At 37.6% G+C, this 21,028-nt stretch overlaps 3 protein-coding genes across 6 annotated transcripts; 2 read left to right on the plus strand and 1 right to left on the minus strand.

Annotated features, from left to right (window-relative positions):
• The first annotated feature begins 1,110 nt into the window (after positions 1-1,110).
• Positions 1,111-1,794, plus strand: LOC141713574 (uncharacterized). The gene has a single exon (XM_074517053.1). The coding sequence runs from the start codon at positions 1,111-1,113 to the stop codon at positions 1,792-1,794; it is 684 nt and encodes a 227-aa protein (XP_074373154.1).
• Positions 1,795-12,471: 10,677 nt separating this feature from the next.
• LOC141673714 (putative pentatricopeptide repeat-containing protein At1g68930) lies at positions 12,472-17,855 on the plus strand. Of its 4 annotated transcripts, XM_074480472.1 has the most exons (4): positions 12,472-15,258; positions 16,021-16,135; positions 17,016-17,132; positions 17,214-17,855. In XM_074480472.1, exon 1 carries the CDS (start codon positions 12,807-12,809, stop codon positions 15,039-15,041), a length of 2,235 nt encoding a protein of 744 aa, XP_074336573.1. In that variant the 5' UTR covers positions 12,472-12,806; the 3' UTR covers positions 15,042-15,258; positions 16,021-16,135; positions 17,016-17,132; positions 17,214-17,855. The 4 variants fall into 4 exon arrangements, with proteins under 4 accessions (XP_074336573.1, XP_074336560.1, XP_074336568.1 ...); XM_074480459.1 differs by having other exon boundaries at positions 17,084-17,220; XM_074480467.1 differs by having other exon boundaries at positions 16,021-16,101; positions 17,084-17,220.
• Positions 15,719-17,283, minus strand: LOC141673736 (uncharacterized). Its single transcript, XM_074480481.1, has 4 exons — positions 17,066-17,283; positions 16,461-16,569; positions 16,064-16,384; positions 15,719-15,978 (listed from the first exon to the last, which is right to left on the minus strand). The coding sequence occupies exons 1-4, from the start codon at positions 17,281-17,283 to the stop codon at positions 15,919-15,921; spliced, it is 708 nt and encodes a 235-aa protein (XP_074336582.1). The 3' UTR covers positions 15,719-15,918.
• Positions 17,856-21,028: the final 3,173 nt, after the last annotated feature.

Here is a 21,028-nt window from a genome sequence, read left to right on the forward strand (position 1 = left end):
GGTTATAGAGGAGACAAATAAATATGATCTCTGTATGGTAGGGAGATTCTTAACGGAGAAACATATTAATATCAATGCTATGAAGACTAAAATGGCCGACGTTTGGAGACCGGCTATGGGGATCAACATTAAGGAGTTAGAACCTGGGATTTTTCTATTTCAATTTTATCATAAGGAGGACATGAATTGGGTCCTGAAAGGAGGGTCGTGGTCCTTCGATAATGCCATGTTGGTGATGGCTGAGATTCTGAATGGTGAGGATCCAGTAAATATTCCACTATGGCATGTCAACATGTGGGTGCAGATTTTCGATCTTCCAACTGGGTTCATGTCAGAGGGAGTAGGCAAGCAATTGGGGAATTTTCTGGGTGAATTCTTGGAGTATGACAGCAAAAACAACTCTGGAATATGGAGAGAGTTTATGCGCATTAGGGTAAGATTGGACGTCAGGAAACCTCTAAAGCGCCGGAAGAAACTGATGAAGAAGAATGGTGGGGAAGGCATGGTCTCTTGTAAGTATGAAAGGCTCGGTGAATTCTGTTTTACGTGTGGCTTGTTAACTCATACAAAAAGGTATTGTCGCAAGTTTCTCAATGGTGCTAATAATGAAGTCAACAAAGAATGGGGAAGCTGGCTAAGAGCCGCACCTAGAAGGAATGGAGGTCCGGCGAAAAGTCGGTGGTTGAGGGAGGAGGATGACAAATGGTGGAAGGCGCGTCAGGGGCGGTACAACTCATTTCCGAAATCAGGGGAAGTCAGTAGCGAGAAAGGTGGTAATAGCATGATTGTAGGAGATTTCAGTAGGCAAGAGAAGCATGATTTAAGGGATAATAATAATCCCTTAATTATAGATAGACAAGTTGGAGGATCTAGGAGGGAAAATTCAAATTCGAATGAATTAGATGGGCCAGATATTGAGGAGCTGGATGGGCTCCAAATTACGGAACGAAAAAGAATGAGGGGTGGCCCAGAAAGCTATGAAACTATGAACACTCCTGGTGGGCTTGGGTTTACTAATAAAAATAAAGATGTAGTACTTTCTGAATTGGATTGTGCAGCATCAAACAACTCTGAACTGGCTAAGCTTGCTCAGCAAGCTAGCCGGACGTTATGAATGCTATAAGTTGGAACTGCAGGGGACTGGGGAATTCCCGTGCAGTTCGTGCTCTTAGGGACGTTGTCAAGTCCTATAATCCCAGTATAGTTTTTCTGATGGAAACACTTTCTAATAAGGAGAGAATTGAGAAGTTACGTGGCAAGCTAGGGTATGATAATCAATGGGTAGTGGATAGCATTGGTAGAGGAGGGGGTCTTGCTCTAATTTGGAAGAATAGTGTGAAGTGTACGGTGATTGGTTCTGGGAATAACTTTATCGATGTTAGTATAACAAACGCTAATGGCTCAGAATGGAGGATGACAGGGTTTTATGGTTTTCCAGAACGTGCTCGTAGAAAAGCATCTTGGGACCTGCTGAAACAACTTTCTGGTAAGTCTGATCTTCCATGGATAGTGATGGGCGACTTCAATGATATGATAAACATCGAGGACAGGAAAGGACCTCATGATCATCCTCAGGCACTATTAGATGGGTTTAAACAAACCATTGAATCATGTGGCCTAATAGAGTTGGATCTCATGGGAGGTAGATTCACCTGGGAGAAGAGTAGAGGCACTCGTGACTGGGTGCGAGGGAGAATATATAGGGCATTTACTTATGGTGATTGGTGGAACCTGTTTCCTTTGTGTAAACTGACAGTGCATCATTGTGTCTACTCGGATCATGACCCAATCTAACTGGACATGTATAACACTGAGCATGCTAAGAAAAAATTCAGGTTTCATTTTGAGAACGTTTGGTTAAGGGAACAAAAATTCCACGAGGAAGTTGCAGCTTACTGGAAGCACTTAAAACCAAGTCACTTTCTTCCTAAGCTTCTAGAGCTATCATCTTTTATGAATAAATGGGGGAGAAGATTCTTTAATAAGTTTCGACAAAAAATTATTGAGCAGGAGAAGCAAGTTTTAAAGTATGAGGACTGTGCAGATGATGACAGAACGGGTAAGTACTTTACAGAGAAGAAAATTCTGGAAGATTTGATGCTTAGTGAGGAGTTATATTGGCAACAACGGGCCAAATCGTTTTGGCTACAGGATGGTGACTCGAACTCAAAATATTTCCACGCTTATGCCACTAGTAGGCGTAAGAAAAGTCAAGTTTCGTATCTCAGGAATGATAGTGGGGAAGAAATCAGGGAGCACGAGGAGATGTGTGAGATTGTGATTAAGTATTTTAAGAAGATTTTTGGAGGGGAAGAGGATATTCAGAGGAATGTGATGGAAACAAGTGAGGTGGTTATAACAGATGTTCAGAATCGTAGCCTTATAGAGGAGCTTAACATGGAAGAACTTTCAGCTGCTATCAAGCAAATGCACCCGGATAAGAGTGTTGGTCCAGATGGACTTAATCCTGCATTCTATCAACACTTCTGGGGCTTATTTGGAAACGATGTCTTCCAGCGCTGTAAACAGTGGATGAACGAGTTGGCATTTTCTCTTAATTTAAATCATACAAATATTGTTTTAATCCCCAAAAAAGACAATGTGGATGATATGAAAGATCTGCGACCCATAGCACTTTGTAATGTGCTATATAAGGTTTTAGCCAAGGTCCTAGCTAACCGGTTAAAAGGCATTTTGCCTGACATCATTACTGATAATCAATCGGCTTTCGTCCCTGGTAGAAATATCACGGACAATGTATTGGTAGCTTTTGAATTGTTGCACTACATGAAGCAAAAGAAAAAAGGAGCTGAAGGAGAGGTCGCCCTCAAGTTGGACGTTAGTAAAGCTTATGATAGAGTGGATTGGGGTTTTTTATTTCATCAAATGAGGAAGCTAGGGTTTGACAATAAATGGATTGCTTGGATACGTCTCTGTGTTACAACGGTGACATATTCTATTAGTTTCAATGGCTCTCAGCTTGGCCCCATTAATCCGTCCAGGGGACTTCGTCAAGGAGATCCGTTATCTCCGTATTTATTCTTGTTCTGTGTGGAGGGTCTCTCACGCATGTTGAGTAAAGCAGCTGAGGAAGGCAGTATAAATGGTTGCAAAATCTGTCCTCAATCTCCGGCCGTATCTCATTTACTTTTTGCGGACGACAGCTGTAAGTCATATGTCATAGCCTATTTGTATATTCGAGGATTCAACTCAACTCAAATAAGAATGTAATAAGTAAATAGTGGATCGACCGTCAGAGAGATCTCGCAAAGTAATATCTGTCAAAGGATTCAGAGACAAGGTTCATCTACAGACTTGAGGAGTTAATTCACTGGAAGAAGTTCAAGAAGTTGATCATGCCTCAGTGATATAAATCAAGATCGTGGATTTAATCAAGTGACAGAGATCTCGTCAGGGTATCAATAAATTACAAGGATTTAATCTGAAGAAAATCAAAGTGTCAGAGTCAAGACATGAAGAAACGTCACGGAAGTTAGTCACTCATGAACCAGACAGTACATCGAGTGTCAACGTTGAAGTGGTGGAATTGATTCATAATTTTCAGTGATTTTCAGAAGATTTGCAGAAGAATGGTTGCTGCTCAAGACTAGAATTAATTCTCTATTAATTAATTAATTCATCTAATTTAATTAAGAAAATAAATTATATCTGCGAAGAATAATTTATTTATTAATTGAATTAATTGATTAATTAATTCTGAATTAATTTTAGAAATTTTCAGAAGTTTAATTGGATTAAATTCAAATCTTAAATCAGCAAGATAAATGGAAATGAACTAGCATGACAATCTGGATTGTCATACCGATTGTCATGCTAGGCCATTTTCCATTGTCATACCGAAAGTTACTCTAGGAGGATGATTGTCTTGCTAGTTCATTCTGATTGTCTTGCTAGTTCATTCTGATTGTCTTGCTAGTTCATTCAGATTGTCTTGCTAGTTCATTCAATTGTCCTACCGAAAGTCATACAAGCTATAGGATTGTCATGCCAATTCAATTCTATTGTTGTGCTGATTTAAAAAGAAGCAGAAGACTTTTCTTTCAATAATCTCAATCATTATTCAAGAACAAGAGACAGCAGCCGCAGCAAAACATTTTATTTTCATCTGCTTTATTCAAGATCATAATTTCTAGATTGTAATGTTAAATCTAATCCACTAGAAATCTTTATCTTGTTCTTGTATATCAATCTAGCGGATTAAAATCCCTAGAACTTAATCTCAAATCGCATTTAGCATTTGATCTTTTAATTACAAAAATAGAAAAAGTTCATGTCGAATTTATTCTAGATTTGTAATAATTGATTTGAGATTAATACCTTGTAATCGATACAGTTGTTGTAACACATTTCAAGTTTAATAATATTTTTATTTAACTTGAATTTTGTTTCACATTTTTTATTCCGCATTTTATTCGATTATTTGGTAACGTTTGTATTCAACCCCCCTTCTACAAACACATTGGGACCTAACAATTGGTACCAGAGCCTTCTGATTAACGAACAAATCAAGATCCTAGACTTTTGTGATTTTTCAACTCCTTGAATTTTTATTTATTCAAAAATTCATAATGACTTCACATAAAGTTGGAACCGTTAAAATTCCACAATTTGATAAAGAGAATTATATCATGTGGAAGAAGAAGATGCTATTATTTTTACAAGTTGCAAATCCCAAATATTCAAACTTGTTAAAGAAGGGTATAAAAACTCCGATGGTTATTGAACCGGAGGTAATAATAGATGGTGTGGTGACTACTGAAGCTAGAACCTATCCAAAAGAGCCTGAAGATTTTACTCCTGCTGAGAAGGAAGAAGCCTCCTTGGATGCCAGCCTTCAATTAATATTAATTGATTCCCTTGATCCCTTGATGAACAGACATGTGATGAACTGTAAAAATTCCAAACACATGTGGGAAACTATTGAGGTGATTAATGAAGGCACAGAGGAAGTTAGGGAGAACAAGTTGGAAATCCTAACCTCTGAATATGAACATTTCAAATCAAATCCAGGAGAAGGAATTACTGAAGTGTTTGAGAGGTACAATGCGTTGATCAACAACCTGAACATCAATGGAAAGTATTATTCAATCAGGGAGGTCAACAAAAAGTTCCTTTTAACACTGCCAGCTCATCTTGAACATAGAATCACTGCCATTAGAGAAGCCAGAGATCTGAGTGAGATTTCTTTGGACAGGCTCTATGGAGTGTTAAAAACCTATGAGTTGGAGCAGATTCAACAGAAGGAAGTCTACGGGAAGGATAGAATGGTCAGCACATCTACTGCACTTGTAGCTGAAGGTCAACAACAACAGCAATCTCAACAATTGGAGAGAATGGTACAGTGTTCCAAGGCTGAGGAAAATATGTTAGTAGCAGAATATGATCCTCCTACTACAAATCAATCAAGTGATGATTTTTATTCCTTGGAAGAGCTGGAGCAATTGGAAGACGAGTCAATGGCCCAAATTGTCAAGAGATTCTCCCATGTCAGATTCAAGAGGAATCCCAAGCTGAAGTACAAGTCCAACTACAACAAATTCCAGAAAGGTGGATCTTCATCCTCTAACACCAGCAGTGGTGGATACCAAACAGGGATGGTTGATCGGGGCACCATTAGATGCTATAACTGCAATGAGTTGGGACACTTTGCCACAGAGTGTAGGAAGCCAAAGCAAGTAAGAAAGAACTCTGAAAGGGCTTATCTGGCAAAGGGAAGAAGCTGGGATGATACTGACAGTGAAGATGAAGATGAAGGAAATCTTGCTCTTATGGCTATTGATGGAAAAGCTTCATCGTCAAGAATAGAGGTAAAACTTTCTGATGCTGAAATGGTTTATCATCTAAGAGGTAACTTAGATTGTGCACGTCGTGATAATGAACTGTTAAGTTTACAGATCACAGACCTTGAGAAAGAGGTCAATGAATTAAGACTTGTGCACATTAATCAAGACAAATTAAAAGAACAGGTATCTTTTCTAGAGAATAGAGTTGACTGTTATAGAAAACTCGAAACTATTCTCAAAGACAAGATCACCGGTCTTGAGACTAAGGTTAGAGCCTACTTCAATTCTTGTTCGAAGGCTAAAGAGTTCTACAGTAAGCAAGCTGTTAATCAAACATCTGGAATAGGTTATGATTACAATGCTGCTATTGGAGAATTAGGCATAAACTCCCCTCCTCATGTATGTGCTAAAGGGAGGGAAGTACCACATGTGCTTAAGGGTGTTGATGAACCCCTCTATAAAGCATCAATTGCTGAACCATTTGATGCGACCTCTTCTGTTATTCATGAAGAAATACGTGCTGAAGATCATGCTAATGAGAAGATTGTTTCCAAGTCAAGTGAGTTGAAAGTTCCAGTCAAAGTTGTGAAAGCAACTGAGACTAACTCAGACACACATGAGTTGGATAACAATAATGCCATGTCTACCATGCATAAATTGCCTGTTGTTAATCACTCTCATAAAGCATGTGGTGTTGCTAATTGTATGTCTTGTGCTTTTAATATGATGTATGCTTATTTTAATGGTAAGCATGTGTCTAATGATAAGACTACTCCTCGTCAGCATGTGAATAACAAGAAGCATGATAGGTCTAAGACTGCTAGTCCTTCTAAGGCTAGAAAGGAGACATTTGTGCCTAAGCTTAAACAGAAATTTGTTAAGGCTGTTTACAAGGTCAAATGTTCAGTCATTGAGGATGTTGAGACCATTAAAATTAAAAATGTTGTTTTGCCTGACAAAGGACAGTTCTACAAGTATGCCGGGCCCAACCAAGTTTGGGTTCCGAAGAAGGTCTAATCCATTTGTAGTGCAGGGCATTAAACAAGTGTAACCGGTAGTGTGGATTCTTGACAAGTGGATCATCAAGACATATGACCGGAGATAGAGCCCTGCTATCAAATGTGGTTGAGAAAGCTGGCCCCATGGTTACCTTTGGAGATAACAGCAAAGGTTTATCTGAGGGATATGGCTGTTTTCAAGCTGGGAATGTTATCATTGTAATTTTGTATATTGTGCTAGGTTATTATCAGGAAGCAGTATCTAACATATAGCACCAGTGACGAGACTTGAGAATATTATGACATATCAGGCACCTGCTGCACATTACACTTGGAATTGTACTCTAGTAAGATGTGTACAAGTGTACTCCTGATTGGTGAGTTAAAAGAGGAAGTCAGTGCACCACAGTTCATGGACTTTGCAGCTGCAGATCTATCGGACTATGCAATCTCTTCTTCACAATCTCACTTCAGGTTGGTATGAACTAGTATACTGCTCAAGCAATCGTCAAGGACATGGTATGGCACTCTAACAGAAGTTATAATGTTATATGAATAAGTAGAGTCGTCATATTAATAACTATCTTATCACTAAGCACAATCATATTGTTTTATATGTGCAGTGGTATATTGGTTATGCAACATAACAATTAGTATCTAAAGTACTTGACAAGTATCGGTCAATGATATGTTGTTAACATTATGTTGCAGATATTTGTAAGCTTTTGACATGAATGAGAATTACTTAGACTTTACCCTAAGTGATCAATGTTTTATCAAAAACTCATTCATATTGAAAAACAAAATTAAACTTCTTTCTACATTAGTGATTTCTTATTTCATGTAAAATCTTTTAAAATCACTATTGTAAATCATTTTCTCTCTATTACCATATATTTTGTGTTACAGGTTCAGTCTCCAATGACTTTCTTTCATTAACAGTCATGAGGTTGAAAACCCACAACGTCTATCCCAGACTGTAAAGACAAACACAAAAACAGAACCAACCAACACTCTTTTACCACTAAAAGTAGTATGAATGAGCGTGAGGGAGATAGTGCCTAGTGCACCACATAAGGAAGGTTCTGTAGTCAACCCAGTAGCTCTGTCTCCTACATAGATGAGTAGTATTTAAACCGAGACAACTGCTAGCCCCCATACATCTTCTCAAAAAGATGTAATGGCTGAAAAGGCACAAAAACAGTTACTAGATTCATTCTCTCAACAGGGTGAATCTATTGAATTTTGCCTGTCGGCCAAGGTATCCGATGTAGTGTCACCACTTCAAACATAAACAATTCTTGATGCACAAGGAGAGGTTACACACACAAAGGATGAGTTGACGGAAACAAGAGTTTCGACCATTTTAAGGTCAGATTCGATTGTTCAAGGTTCGTTAGTGGACCAATTGCCTTTACAGGTGTTAGGAGAGGATACTGATCCAAAAGCCATATGTCAGTGGTCAGTGTCTACCTCCCCAGGCTTAAATCCCCTAGATGCATCTGCGGATAGTGGATCTGACATAGGCGCAGATCGGCAACTTGTTGACAATGATTCAGATATTACCTGATGAGTCACAAGGAAATGTCTTCACAGACATTAGAAGGGAACCTTGATCTTTATGCTAAATTCTTTGGATCATTGTTTATCTTCCCAGAATTCAAATCTGGAACCCTAAAAGGGAAACTAGCAACTTGTAGATTATGACTCAGATTCATCTGACGAGTTTAACAAGGATGGGGATTTGTGAACTCCCATTGCACCACCTGTGACCTCCTTTAAGGATGGCTAAGGTGATTTTCCTTGCAGGTACAGCTGGATTATGGAGCTATGAGAGAAGAGTGATACACTTGTGAGATTGAGTGTAAACACGAGTGGAGAGAAGAGTGAAACACATGTGAGGTACACTAAAACACAATCACACACTCACAGTGAGGAAGAAAAAGAAACTACTTGTTATTTCTTTTCCATCCAAGTGAAATATGAGAACTCCTTCAGACGACGGCATAAATTCCTTCTTTAAGGGGGAGATAAAAGCTTAAGTAATAGTTTGGAGGATTCCTCAACTAAGGGGGAGAAATAGCAGGGAGGAAGAAAAAGATCCTACTTGTACACTACACCACACCATTGTTGTTTGTAACTACGGATCCTATTGTACGGGAGAGGTGGTAAACACAAGGTGATTTCCTAGTAAGGGAAGAAGCTGTTAGGGGAGTACCATTGGTTTTTATCTGCGGATCCTATTGTACGGGAGAGGTGGTAAAACGAAGGTGATCTTCTTTAATCAGTTGATTCTCATAGGGGGAGAAGCAAGAGATATGGGCTTCTCAACAGGAAATGTGGTTGTACAAATGAAGATGAAACTACTTGAAGATATGTTCAGTCTAGAGGAACATCTACTTGGAATCTGGAAAATGTTAAATCTCATCCAGAACTTTTCTGCTATTTACTTTGCATGTATGTTTATATCTTTTTCTTATTTGTTAGTTGAGTTATCCTCTAGGTATTTGTGTGTTATTGTCTAACAAACAAATAGGGGGAGATTGTAAGTCATATGTCATAGCCTATTTGTATATTCGAGGATTCAACTCAACTCAAATAAGAATGTAATAAGTAAATAGTGGATCGACCGTCAGAGAGATCTCGCAAAGTAATATCTGTCAAAGGATTCAGAGACAAGGTTCATCTACAGACTTGAGGAGTTAATTCACTGGAAGAAGTTCAAGAAGTTGATCATGCCTCAGTGATATAAATCAAGATCGTGGATTTAATCAAGTGACAGAGATCTCGTCAGGGTATCAATAAATTACAAGGATTTAATCTGAAGAAAATCAAAGTGTCAGAGTCAAGACATGAAGAAACGTCACGGAAGTTAGTCACTCATGAACCAGACAGTACATCGAGTGTCAACGTTGAAGTGGTGGAATTGATTCATAATTTTCAGTGATTTTCAGAAGATTTGCAGAAGAATGGTTGCTGCTCAAGACTAGAATTAATTCTCTATTAATTAATTAATTCATCTAATTTAATTAAGAAAATAAATTATATCTGCGAAGAATAATTTATTTATTAATTGAATTAATTGATTAATTAATTCTGAATTAATTTTAGAAATTTTCAGAAGTTTAATTGGATTAAATTCAAATCTTAAATCAGCAAGATAAATGGAAATGAACTAGCATGACAATCTGGATTGTCATACCGATTGTCATGCTAGGCCATTTTCCATTGTCATACCGAAAGTTACTCTAGGAGGATGATTGTCTTGCTAGTTCATTCTGATTGTCTTGCTAGTTCATTCTGATTGTCTTGCTAGTTCATTCTGATTGTCTTGCTAGTTCATTCAATTGTCCTACCGAAAGTCATACAAGCTATAGGATTGTCATGCCAATTCAATTCTATTGTTGTGCTGATTTAAAAAGAAGCAGAAGACTTTTCTTTCAATAATCTCAATCATTATTCAAGAACAAGAGACAGCAGCCGCAGCAAAACATTTTATTTTCATCTGCTTTATTCAAGATCATAATTTCTAGATTGTAATGTTAAATCTAATCCACTAGAAATCTTTATCTTGTTCTTGTATATCAATCTAGCGGATTAAAATCCCTAGAACTTAATCTCAAATCGCATTTAGCATTTGATCTTTTAATTACAAAAATAGAAAAAGTTCATGTCGAATTTATTCTAGATTTGTAATAATTGATTTGAGATTAATACCTTGTAATCGATACAGTTGTTGTAACACATTTCAAGTTTAATAATATTTTTATTTAACTTGAATTTTGTTTCACATTTTTTATTCCGCATTTTATTCGATTATTTGGTAACGTTTGTATTCAACCCCCCTTCTACAAACACATTGGGACCTAACAACAGCTTCCTCTTTTGCAAAGCTACAGCAGAGGAGATGATGACAATAAAATCAATTCTTCAAAGGTACGAATTACAGTCAGGACAGGCCATTAATCTCCAAAAATCTGGGATCTATTTCAGCTCTAATGTACGGCTGGAAAAACAGGAAGAGCTGAAGAATATTGTGGGAGTATACAATGATCTGAGTTCAGGCAAGTATCTAGGGCTGCCGTCCTTAATAGGTCGTTCGAAAAAGATGGTGTTCAACTATTTAAAGGATTGGTTGTGGAATAAAATACAGGGGTGGAGTGCAAAGTGCCTGTCAAAGGCAGGTAAAGCTATATTACTTCGTACAGTGGCTCAAGTTATTCCCTCTTACGCTATGTCGTGTTTTATGCTCCCAAAAACATTATGTAATGACCTTGAAAAAATGATGAATAGCTATTGGTGGGGCTATCAAAATAATAACGGGAAAGGCATAAAATGGGCTTTTTGGACCAATATGAGTATGGCTAAAGAGAGTGGTGGTTTAGCTTTTCGTGATCTTCAAGGCTTTAACATCGCACTTCTCGGTAAGCAGTGTTGGAATCTTTTGAATAATCCTTGTTCTCTGGTAGCTCGGGTCTTTAAGGCTAGATATTATCCAGATACTAGCCTGTTTGCGGCGAGTCGAGGAAGGGGGTGTTAGCTTTGTCTGGTCCGGGTTGTGGCAAGCTAAAGAGACTCTCAAAGATGGCTTTAGGTATGTGGTGGGGTTAAGGTAGGAACGGATGCTTGGTTGAGGGGCAAGGAGGACTTCAAGATAGATGTGCAGTATCGCCATTTGATGAGTGAGTTGAAAGTTTGTGATCTTTTTATTCCTGGCAGCAGTGAGTGGGATGCAACAAAGGTAAATAACTTGTTCTCGAGTAATGATGTTAAATGTATTTTAGCTATACCTGTCCCTAGAAGTCGGGTTCAAGATCGTATAACTTGGAGCTATTCGTTGGATGGGAAATACAGCGCAAAATCGGGTTACAAGTTCTGGCAACAATATTTTGGTAGGGGAAAAGAAATCGAAGAGAGCAAATGTTGGGGTAGGTTATGGCAGATTCAGGTTCTGCAGAAAATAAAAATGTTTCTATGGAGGATTTGTAGAAACTATATCCCTGTTCGTATATTATTGAGAGGGAAAGGAGTCAATATTCCTATCTTATGCCCGGTTTGTGGAGTTGACGTTGAACATCTCCGACATATATTCCTTGAGTGCAGCTTTGCAGTAGGTTGTTGGAATGAACTAGGCTTGGGATTTGACAACTCGCAGATCTTTTCTTGCTCGGAATGGTTACTTCAAAAGCTGGCAGTAGAACCTCTTGATAGGTTAGCTCAGATAGCAACAGTACTCTGGGGAATTTGGTCAGCAAGGAATTTGAAGGTATGGCATTCCAAGACCTTAACGACACAGTTGGCTATGCAATGGGGTATTCTACAGGTCAAACAATGGAGGGACAGCCAACAGTTAAAACTAGATCGCCTCAGAACTGTTGTGAATACCGAGAAGAAGGTAAGACTAACATGGCAACCTCCAATTGTAGGTCGATTGAAAGTAAACGTGGATGCTCATGTGGTTGTAGGATCTCAGTGGTACTCTTGTGGGCTTGTTCTTAGAGATCATATGGGGAACTTCATGCGTGCTAAGACGCACAAATATGCAGGTGAGGTACCTGTGGTCGAAGCGGAAGCTAGTGCTGTTCTGGAAGCTATTGGGTGGATTAATGAGTTGGGATTACAGAATGTGGACATAGAAAGTGACTCCCTCATCACGGTCCAGGCAATCAACAAGGAATCAGAAAATTACTTAGAGGCCGGAATAGTGTTTCGTGAATGCTGCAATATGTTGAAAGCTCGTAAGGATGTTACGCTTTCATTTGCTAAAAAGCAAGCTAACAAGGTAGCTCATTTAGTTGCTAGAGTGCCTTGTAATGTTAGTTGCTTTATTGATTTTATAACTCCTCCACATTCTGTGTTGGAGCAACTTCTAAGAGAACGCTTATTTGAGTAATCTATAAAAAACCAGTTTCAAAAAAAAAACTCTAATATAAACAGAAGTCCGGGTCTAATTGTAACGTTGCTTTACAAACATAAGTCACTCCCGCCATTTTTTACTTACAAAATGATGCCCCCTATCTCTAATCACTACTGTTCATTTCTGAAACAATGCTGTGAAAACCACAAACAAATTGAAGTAAAAAAGCTTCATGGCCTAATAATTAAAACTATAGTACATGCAGAAACATTCTTGCTTAACAATCTCGTAAATTCATATAATAAATTAGGCAATTTAAGGTATGCACGCAAGGTGTTTGATGCAATTCCCCAACCAAATCTTTTTTCTTGGAACACTGTTTTATCGGTTTATTCGAAGTCCGGAAGGGTGGTAGAAATGAATGAGATTTTTAATCGGATGCCTCGACGAGATGGGGTGTCGTGGAATTTGGTTATATCGGGGTATGTTGCGTGTGGATTGAGTGGTAAGGCGGTTGAGGTTTATAAGGTGATGGTGAGAGACGGGGTTAGGGATTTGAATAGGATTACGTTTTCGACCATGCTTATTTTGTCGTCGAGTAAGGGGTGTGTTAGGTTGGGGAAGCAAATTCATGGGCAAGTAGTGAAATGTGGTTTTGATTCGTATGTTTTTGTAGGTAGTCCTCTTGTAGATATGTATTCGAAAGGTGGTTTAATTTATGATGCGAAACGGGTGTTTGAAAATTTGCCGGAGAGGAATGTGGTAATGTATAATACAATGCTAACTGGTTTTTTGAGGTGTGGAATGGTTGAGGAATCACAGAGTTTGTTTTGTAGTATGCCTGAAAAGGATTCGGTTTCATGGACAACAATGATTACTGGATTTACTCAAAATAGCTTAGGGAGAGAAGCGATTGATTTATTTAGAGCAATGAGATTGGAAGGTTTAAGTATTGATCAATTTACCTTTGGAAGTATCTTAACAGCGTGTGGTGGACTTGTGGCCTTGAGAGAAGGAAAACAGATCCATGCTTATGTTATTAGAACAAATTTTATGGATAATATATTTGTTGGCAGTGCTCTTGTTGACTTGTATTCCAAATGCAGAAGCATTAAGTACGCAGAGACAGTTTTTGGAAGGATGAGCCACAAAAACATAGTTTCCTGGACTGCAATGGTGGTGGGATATGGCCAAAATGGATACAGCGAAGAGGCTGTTCGGATCTTTTGTGAGATGCAGAGAATGGGAATTGAACCAGATGACTTCACTCTTGGAAGTGTAATTAGCTCGTGCGCTAATCTGGCTAGCTTAGAAGAGGGTGCCCAGTTTCATGGCCAAGCACTTGTTTCTGGCTTGATATCCTTCATTACGGTTTCTAATGCACTTGTAACCTTGTATGGAAAGTGTGGAAGCATAGAAGAGTCCCATCAATTGTTTGATGAGATGAAGATAAAGGATGAAGTCTCTTGGACTGCATTGGTTTCGGGTTATGCTCAATTTGGAAAAGCGAAAGAAACTATCGACTTTTTTGAGAATATGTTGGCTCATGGTCTGCAACCTGATGGGGTGATATTCATTGGGGTCCTTTCAGCTTGCAGCAGGGCAGGTCTAGTGGAAAAAGGCCGTCAATATTTTGAATCTATGGTTAAAGACCATGGAATCAAGCCTATTCTTGATCATTACACATGCATGATTGATCTATTCAGTCGAGCCGGGCAGTTGGACGAAGCAAAAAGATTTATACAAAAAATGCCTTACCGTCCCGATGCAGTCGGATGGTCCACTTTGCTTAGCTCGTGTAGAATTCGTGGTAATTTTGATATTGGAAAGTGGGCAGCCGAATCTCTTTTGGAACTAGAACCCCAAAACCCTGCAAGCTATATTTTGCTCTCTAGCATGCATGCTGCTAAAGGAAATTGGGTTGAAGTGGCTCAGTTAAGGAGAGGAATGAGAGACAAGGGTGTAAGGAAAGAGCCAGGTTGCAGTTGGATCAAATATAAGAGTAGGTTGCACATTTTCTCAGCTGACGATAGGTCAAGCCCATATGCAGATCAGATATATGATGAGCTGGAGAAATTGAACAGCAGATTGATTCAGGAAGGTTATGTGCCTGATATGAGTAACATTATGCATGATGTTGCGGAGTCCGAAAAATTGAAGATGCTTAACCACCACAGTGAGAAACTTGCGATTGCCTTCGGTTTGATCTTTATTCCTCCTGGCCTCCCCATTCGGGTGGTTAAGAATCTCAGGGTATGTGGGGATTGCCACAACGCAACTAAGCTCATCTCCAAAGTTACCCAAAGAGAGATTCTAGTACGGGATGCAGTCAGATATCATCTTTTTAAAGATGGAACTTGCTCATGTGGTGATTTCTGGTGATGGGTCTCTGGATGGTGCTCCTGCCATTGAAACTAGAAGCAAGTGCAGAACATCAGAAACTATATTAAGGAACAAGAATTTTCCTGTCCGTTGATAGAAAAAATCTGAGTAATGCATTAAATAAAACCCCCCCTCTATTCCCTACCAGAGAACAAAATGAAGGAACATATCTGCAGTGAAGGCTTGCGTGGTTAAAACCGTGGACAACCTTGTTGAGGTAACAGTTCTTTGCATTAAACCTTGGATCATTTGTGTTGGTTGTGATGCTATTTGGTCGTGTTAGGTCTAAACTAGTAAGCTGGAACCGAGCATTTCACAGACTTGCTTGTTTAGGATTAGATACTTGAATGATAACCCAGCGTATTAGGCATTCGACAACTGATATGACCTGTTTTTGTTGAAAGGAAATTGGTACCGCCTCTCATACCATTTTTGAATCAGTACTCCATACTATTAACAATTCTATAACTTCGTCCTAAAAGTGGTCTAGATCACAGCTGACCCATACAATCAAATTTGATGTAAGAAAAAATCAAAAAAGAATTTCCCATATGGAAATTAAGTTACCAAAGCATAAAATATTTCATATTTTATTTTGCAGTACCAAAGCATAAAATATTACAATCATTATTTTGCAGATAGGTTAACTTTCGAGTTTTAACCTGAGCACTATACAGTCAAATCTGATTATCTGAACTTACCCTTGACAAAATCCTCTTTCATACACAAAGGAATCACGGGCATTATTTGCAGACTAAAGACCTGATATAATCAATAATGACATCTTATAACTGCGGTGATATGATAAAACCAACCTTGAATTTTAAAGTAAAAAATATGAAATCTTGAGCGATCTAGGATCCGAATACATAAAATTTTAAGCCACACTGTATTCCTGTGATGACTTGCATGACTCCCCCAGATTTTGTTGTTGGTTCTGCAAAATAATAAACGCCAGATAAAATAAATTTTAATGCAGGAGACAAGGCAGCCCGAAGGACTGAAGAAGCATGTGAAAGTACCTGCAACTGTGTGCAGATCCCAATGACTTCAGCAAGAGGTGCCCAGTCCCCGAAATTTCTTTCAATGAACTGGTAGACAATTCCTTTTTTTCCTTTTCCTACAATAAACAATCCACCTTTAATATCTCCTTCTCCTCTATAGTTATGCTCTAAACCCATGGCTTTTGCACGCTTGTAGTTTGCTATAGCACGAGGGTTGAAAAGAAATCCTGATACAAAGTTGTCTTTCATTAGATTCCCACCACCCAAAGCTTTGAAAAATTCTCTGTTCTTGTCTAATATTACGGCACCACTCCAATATCTCGGCCAGAAGTCTTTCACCTGTCCAACATGAAACAAAGACTTTGTCAAGTTAAGTTGTAAGGCTAACATGTCTTCAACAAATATACCAACACACCTCTGACTCTATTTGCTCTTGAACTACTGCATATAACTGAATTCCAAGTGCGTCGAATATGGGTTTGCTCACGTTGATCTTGTGAGCTTCAGCTCTGCACATGATGCACCTATGTTTCCATTTCAAATGAATCACGGTTGTTATAATTAGTATTTGCTCATCTAGTCATATTAATGAGCATAAAAGAGTAGATCATGTCTTAATAGGACCATGTCCATCACTGTTCTCATGTAGTTTGCATGATGCAGTCAATATTTGGTACTCAATTCTAGTCAAGTGAAGGTCAAACAATACAAGGGAAGTGTACATTATCAAGGCACCTTTTTACCTCTTATTTCCATTACTTATCATTGATATATGACAAACGTGAAATAAGTTCCATAAATATTCTATATTTTGAGGATCCTATCTCAGAAATTTCCTTCTACCGCACCTTCTAGAAAAAGGCTTTTGACAAATATATATAAACAATGAAGTTAAGTACCTCTTCATTTTTTCATTCAAAAAACTAAATCTCTTCTTTTCTTATTACTTATGACATAGATTGTTTCACAGATTTATTGCAACAATATAGTTCAAGATGCAGAATGACTAAAATGTTTTACCCTGGTCGACGGATGCAGAGGAGTACAGCTGGTTTGTGGCACCAAAGTTCTGAAGCTTTCATTGGAGGTGTCTTTGTTTTTATCAGATGTTCCATTCCGTTTTTATATTCTGGAGTTAGTTTCTGAACTGTGATATTGTGAATAGTAGAGTATGGAGCAACATTCTTAGCTATAGAAGGAGACAGTACACAACCACACCCTCTGGGCTCTTCTGGCATTGCTGCTACGATCCCTTTAAAGACGTGATCATCTTTTAATTTAAAATCAGATAGGGATTTCGGGGTAGTTGCACCATAAGCAATACTGTTGCTCTTTAGTGGGACTCTTCTCACGCTTTGCAGTTTTCTGGAGCTGGCAGACATAAGCTCCCTCCTGTAATTGCTGTTCTTTATGGAAGGTATCTCCCTTTGACTTGCAGGGAGAGTGATTGATGCAGGTGAAGGATTCTCTGAGCATTCACTTGTTCTGTTTGTGAAACGTGCAATATGGCCCCTTTTCATACCAAACTGAGAAGAGAGTTCTGCTGTATCTAAGTTGAGAAGCTCAGGAAGACATTTTCCTGATGCCTCTAGCTTGTCTCCGTATTGCATCAGTGAATGATCATGCAGGTATGACCTTATCTCTAATGCATCCTTCAGTAGATCACAGATATCTTTTAATTATCACCTTTGATTATAGAATGCATGATTTAAGAGCAGAGAAGAAAAATACATTTTATGTGGAAATTTTAATATTTGTTACCTTAGATATGTGTTGTAAAAAAGCCTTAAGATTATAAACCAACCTTTTGTTCTCGGGTCATGTTTATTTCTGCCATATCCTCCAAGTTCATTACCTTTAAGGTAAGCACATCATCCCAGCCTTCTTCAAACAACTTTGGGAGTATTTTCTTCAAGGATCCATTTCCAACAAAATTCTCGACAGATGTAGAAGCCATCCTCTTGTCTTACCGGGTTGATCTAAAAGTAAAAGCAGCCTCTGTTACTACTCTTAGATAACTGCCTTAATACTTATAAACATAGGGTGATAATGAAATTTATATAACCTCGGAATTGTTAAGTTGGCCCTACTTCATGTCAACCTAGCTTGATTTGATAAAGAGCATTTTATTATTCCACATAATATACTTTGATCAGAACAACCAACATGCTCAATGTCCTTTGCGTTAAATTTTTTTAAAAAGGAAGATGCTGTTTGTATTTTTCCTTCTTTACCGGACAAGTTACAATGAATGTTTCTCGAGTCTTAGAGCTGACCTATTAGCTTGAGAGGGTAAAGTAAAATATGTATAACCAGAAAGGAAAGTTTTAGATTAGGAGTGGGATTAAAATGCTGAGTTTTTGTTTATACTTGTGTCATTCCTAGCACATTTTTCGATTACTATCGTTACAGGCAAATGCGGTGGCCCATACTTCAGTAACTACCACACTTAACAATTACTATATCTATGTGGTCCATGGGTATTTTTCACCTTTGTAACCACAGTCTTGCATTTCTATGAACGTAGAAATTAGAAATTCTTAACTTTGTCACATTCATATTCGCATTGAGTGATACAATGCTTGACAAAAATAAGGTGAGGCGGCAAACCTACAAATAAAGAAAACAATATTTGGACAGTGAGTGGGACAGAAATGATATACATTGATGTGTGACTGCATGAGCATTTGAGACTCCAATGTTATTGTTGCTCTGATAGATGAAGTATGCAGTACGGCTGCATTAGAATTTAATATTAACAATAGGTGCATTTGGCTTCACCCGAGTTTAAGCAGTTTATATGTTTTCACAGCCGGCCAACTCCGCAATACGTTGCAAATACAAGTAATGTCTTTCTGATAGTCAAATATATTATTTTTTAATCTTAACTAAGTTCCTCTTACTTATTGCTAAATGTTTTTGGGCTAATTAATACAGTCATAGAGACACCATGCTACTGAAAAATTAAACTATTTGGTGTCGCTGAGGGTAAAGTTGGATTTCCTCCTGATGTCTAGTTTGTTTGTTTGTTTTTTGAGGAGGGGGGGGGTGTTAAATATGTAAAGATTTATTTAATAGTTTTCCAAAAATCTCAAGGTATTGTCGGCTTGTCGTAGTTACATGGACCTCCAGGTGTAATTTATACTGAGTGTAATATCATTATAGAATAAGATTGAGAAATACAGAAAGATATGGTAATTTGTATCTGCAGTTAGGCTGTTAAAACTACCCATTGTTCCTCCATACATGCCAGAGTTGGCATCAAACAGTCAAAAGTTGTGCGATTGCAGAAATAGAGCAAGTCGTAGCGATTTTCCAGAACAAAGATAAAAGCAAATAATTGAAACAAATGGTTCCAGATACTTGCTTATCTTAATATTAGTCATTCCTATTTTCCGGAAAGACTGAAGAAAATATCAGAAACAAATGGTTCCAGTCTTCCCGGTACTTGCTTATCTTAATATATAGATGCTTTCTTATCTTAATATGTGGTGGTTTGAAATGATAATTGATTTGTTAGCAGTTGTCTATGTCAAATACTGGTAAATTCTAAACTTCTGTTTTCACTTTTGGTGTTGTATATCTGATACAAAGTAGGCCTTTTACATTGATACACAACCTGCCAATCTGCTAAATGTATTAGAATCCGCCCCCATGCTAATTTATTTACCCCTTACTCCCAAGTTTTAAAGATGAACTAAGAAAGGATAGTGAGTGGAGAGCAAGTAAAATAGTTTATTTTCCCTTTGTAATTGTGCTCCCGGATTTTTTAAAAAGTAACGGACGCGGACGCATATGATGATGAATACAAATTTGACACACTTTCATTTCAAAACTTTCACCCTAACAATGAGATGAAGTTACTACATTCATATCACCTATTTTCTTCCCTTTTAAAGCCGCGAGCAAGGTAATATTTTGGTTCAATCTTATAAAACTGATAAGATTATATGTTACTGCAAATGACTTCCGCAGTAGTACCCTGATAAAATTACTTACAAGTGCATGCAAAATTAGTACAACGGACCTGGAAGAAGTAACTCACTTCTAATCTTGAAATCTTAGTTTGCAATTCATGTTTACAAGTATAAATACTAATAAAATATTTTGTACACCACTTTATAAGTTTACACGCATACCCGAGATTAACATAAACTAAAACTAATAAGAAGAGAACACGAAAATGTCATTATCACTCAAAGGGCCTAACAATTTTGAACCACACAATTTGAATTATATATGTCGAATTGGCCTAACTTTGAATTTCTTATTTCTTTCTTAATTACACATCAATAATGATATTTGGATTCCAGCAAATATATTATTCAGATTCTTTTCTTCCATGGCGAGAACTCTTTATTAATACTGGAAATTGACTAAGCAATTATTTTATATGCATGAACAAATTTTCTTTTGACATCAATGGTGACTACAGCTGTAAACACATCCGGTCAATTTCATACCATCATAAATATATAAATACAATTTGGGATTTTTAGACTTTTTTGTCAGGATTTTTTTTGCATTAAGTAATGATACATATCCCAAATTGATTCCTGAAAATTCATTATCCGCAATTTTGCTATTTATTCGAATAATTATAAGCACGTATATACACGTGATACCCATCTTATTACGTAAAAGTTAACAATTAACCATTTTACTCTGATTATTTGATAAATATTTTGAATACATGTACCTAGCATTTTTCCTAAATAATATGATGAATATTATTTTCAGTTTAAACAGTAAAGTGATGAGATATATTGGTTACAAACAATACAGACCCATAAAATTATGATGTCAATATGCTAAAAGTGAAAACTTGCAGGTGTGCAAGTACGATATGTAAAATATCTAACACAGTTGATATCCTGACGCACGCACACGTAAAAAGCAAAAATAGAGGAAACTAGAAAACGTTTGAGACCACCATTAATAGCAGCCACAAAGTCATAGTCAAAAATTAAAACTGGTTTTGGA

This window comes from Apium graveolens, chromosome 1 (assembly GCF_009905375.1).
Source record: "Apium graveolens cultivar Ventura chromosome 1, ASM990537v1, whole genome shotgun sequence".
Classification (NCBI taxonomy): domain Eukaryota; kingdom Viridiplantae; phylum Streptophyta; class Magnoliopsida; order Apiales; family Apiaceae; genus Apium; species Apium graveolens.

Excerpts from the sequence above, each read along its gene's own strand:
- LOC141713574 (XM_074517053.1), top strand. The coding sequence starts at position 1,111 with ATGAATGCTATAAGTTGGAACTGCAGGGGACTGGGGAATTCCCGTGCA.
- LOC141673714 (XM_074480472.1), top strand. The coding sequence starts at position 12,807 with ATGATGCCCCCTATCTCTAATCACTACTGTTCATTTCTGAAACAATGC.
- LOC141673736 (XM_074480481.1), bottom strand. The coding sequence starts at position 17,283 with ATGCCAGAAGAGCCCAGAGGGTGTGGTTGTGTACTGTCTCCTTCTATA. Across the intron at positions 16,570-17,065 it reads CTCTGCATCCGTCGACCAGG|GTGCATCATGTGCAGAGCTG; the intron begins GTAAAACATTTT and ends ATGGAAACATAG. Across the intron at positions 16,385-16,460 it reads AAGAGCAAATAGAGTCAGAG|GTGAAAGACTTCTGGCCGAG; the intron begins GTGTGTTGGTAT and ends CATGTTGGACAG.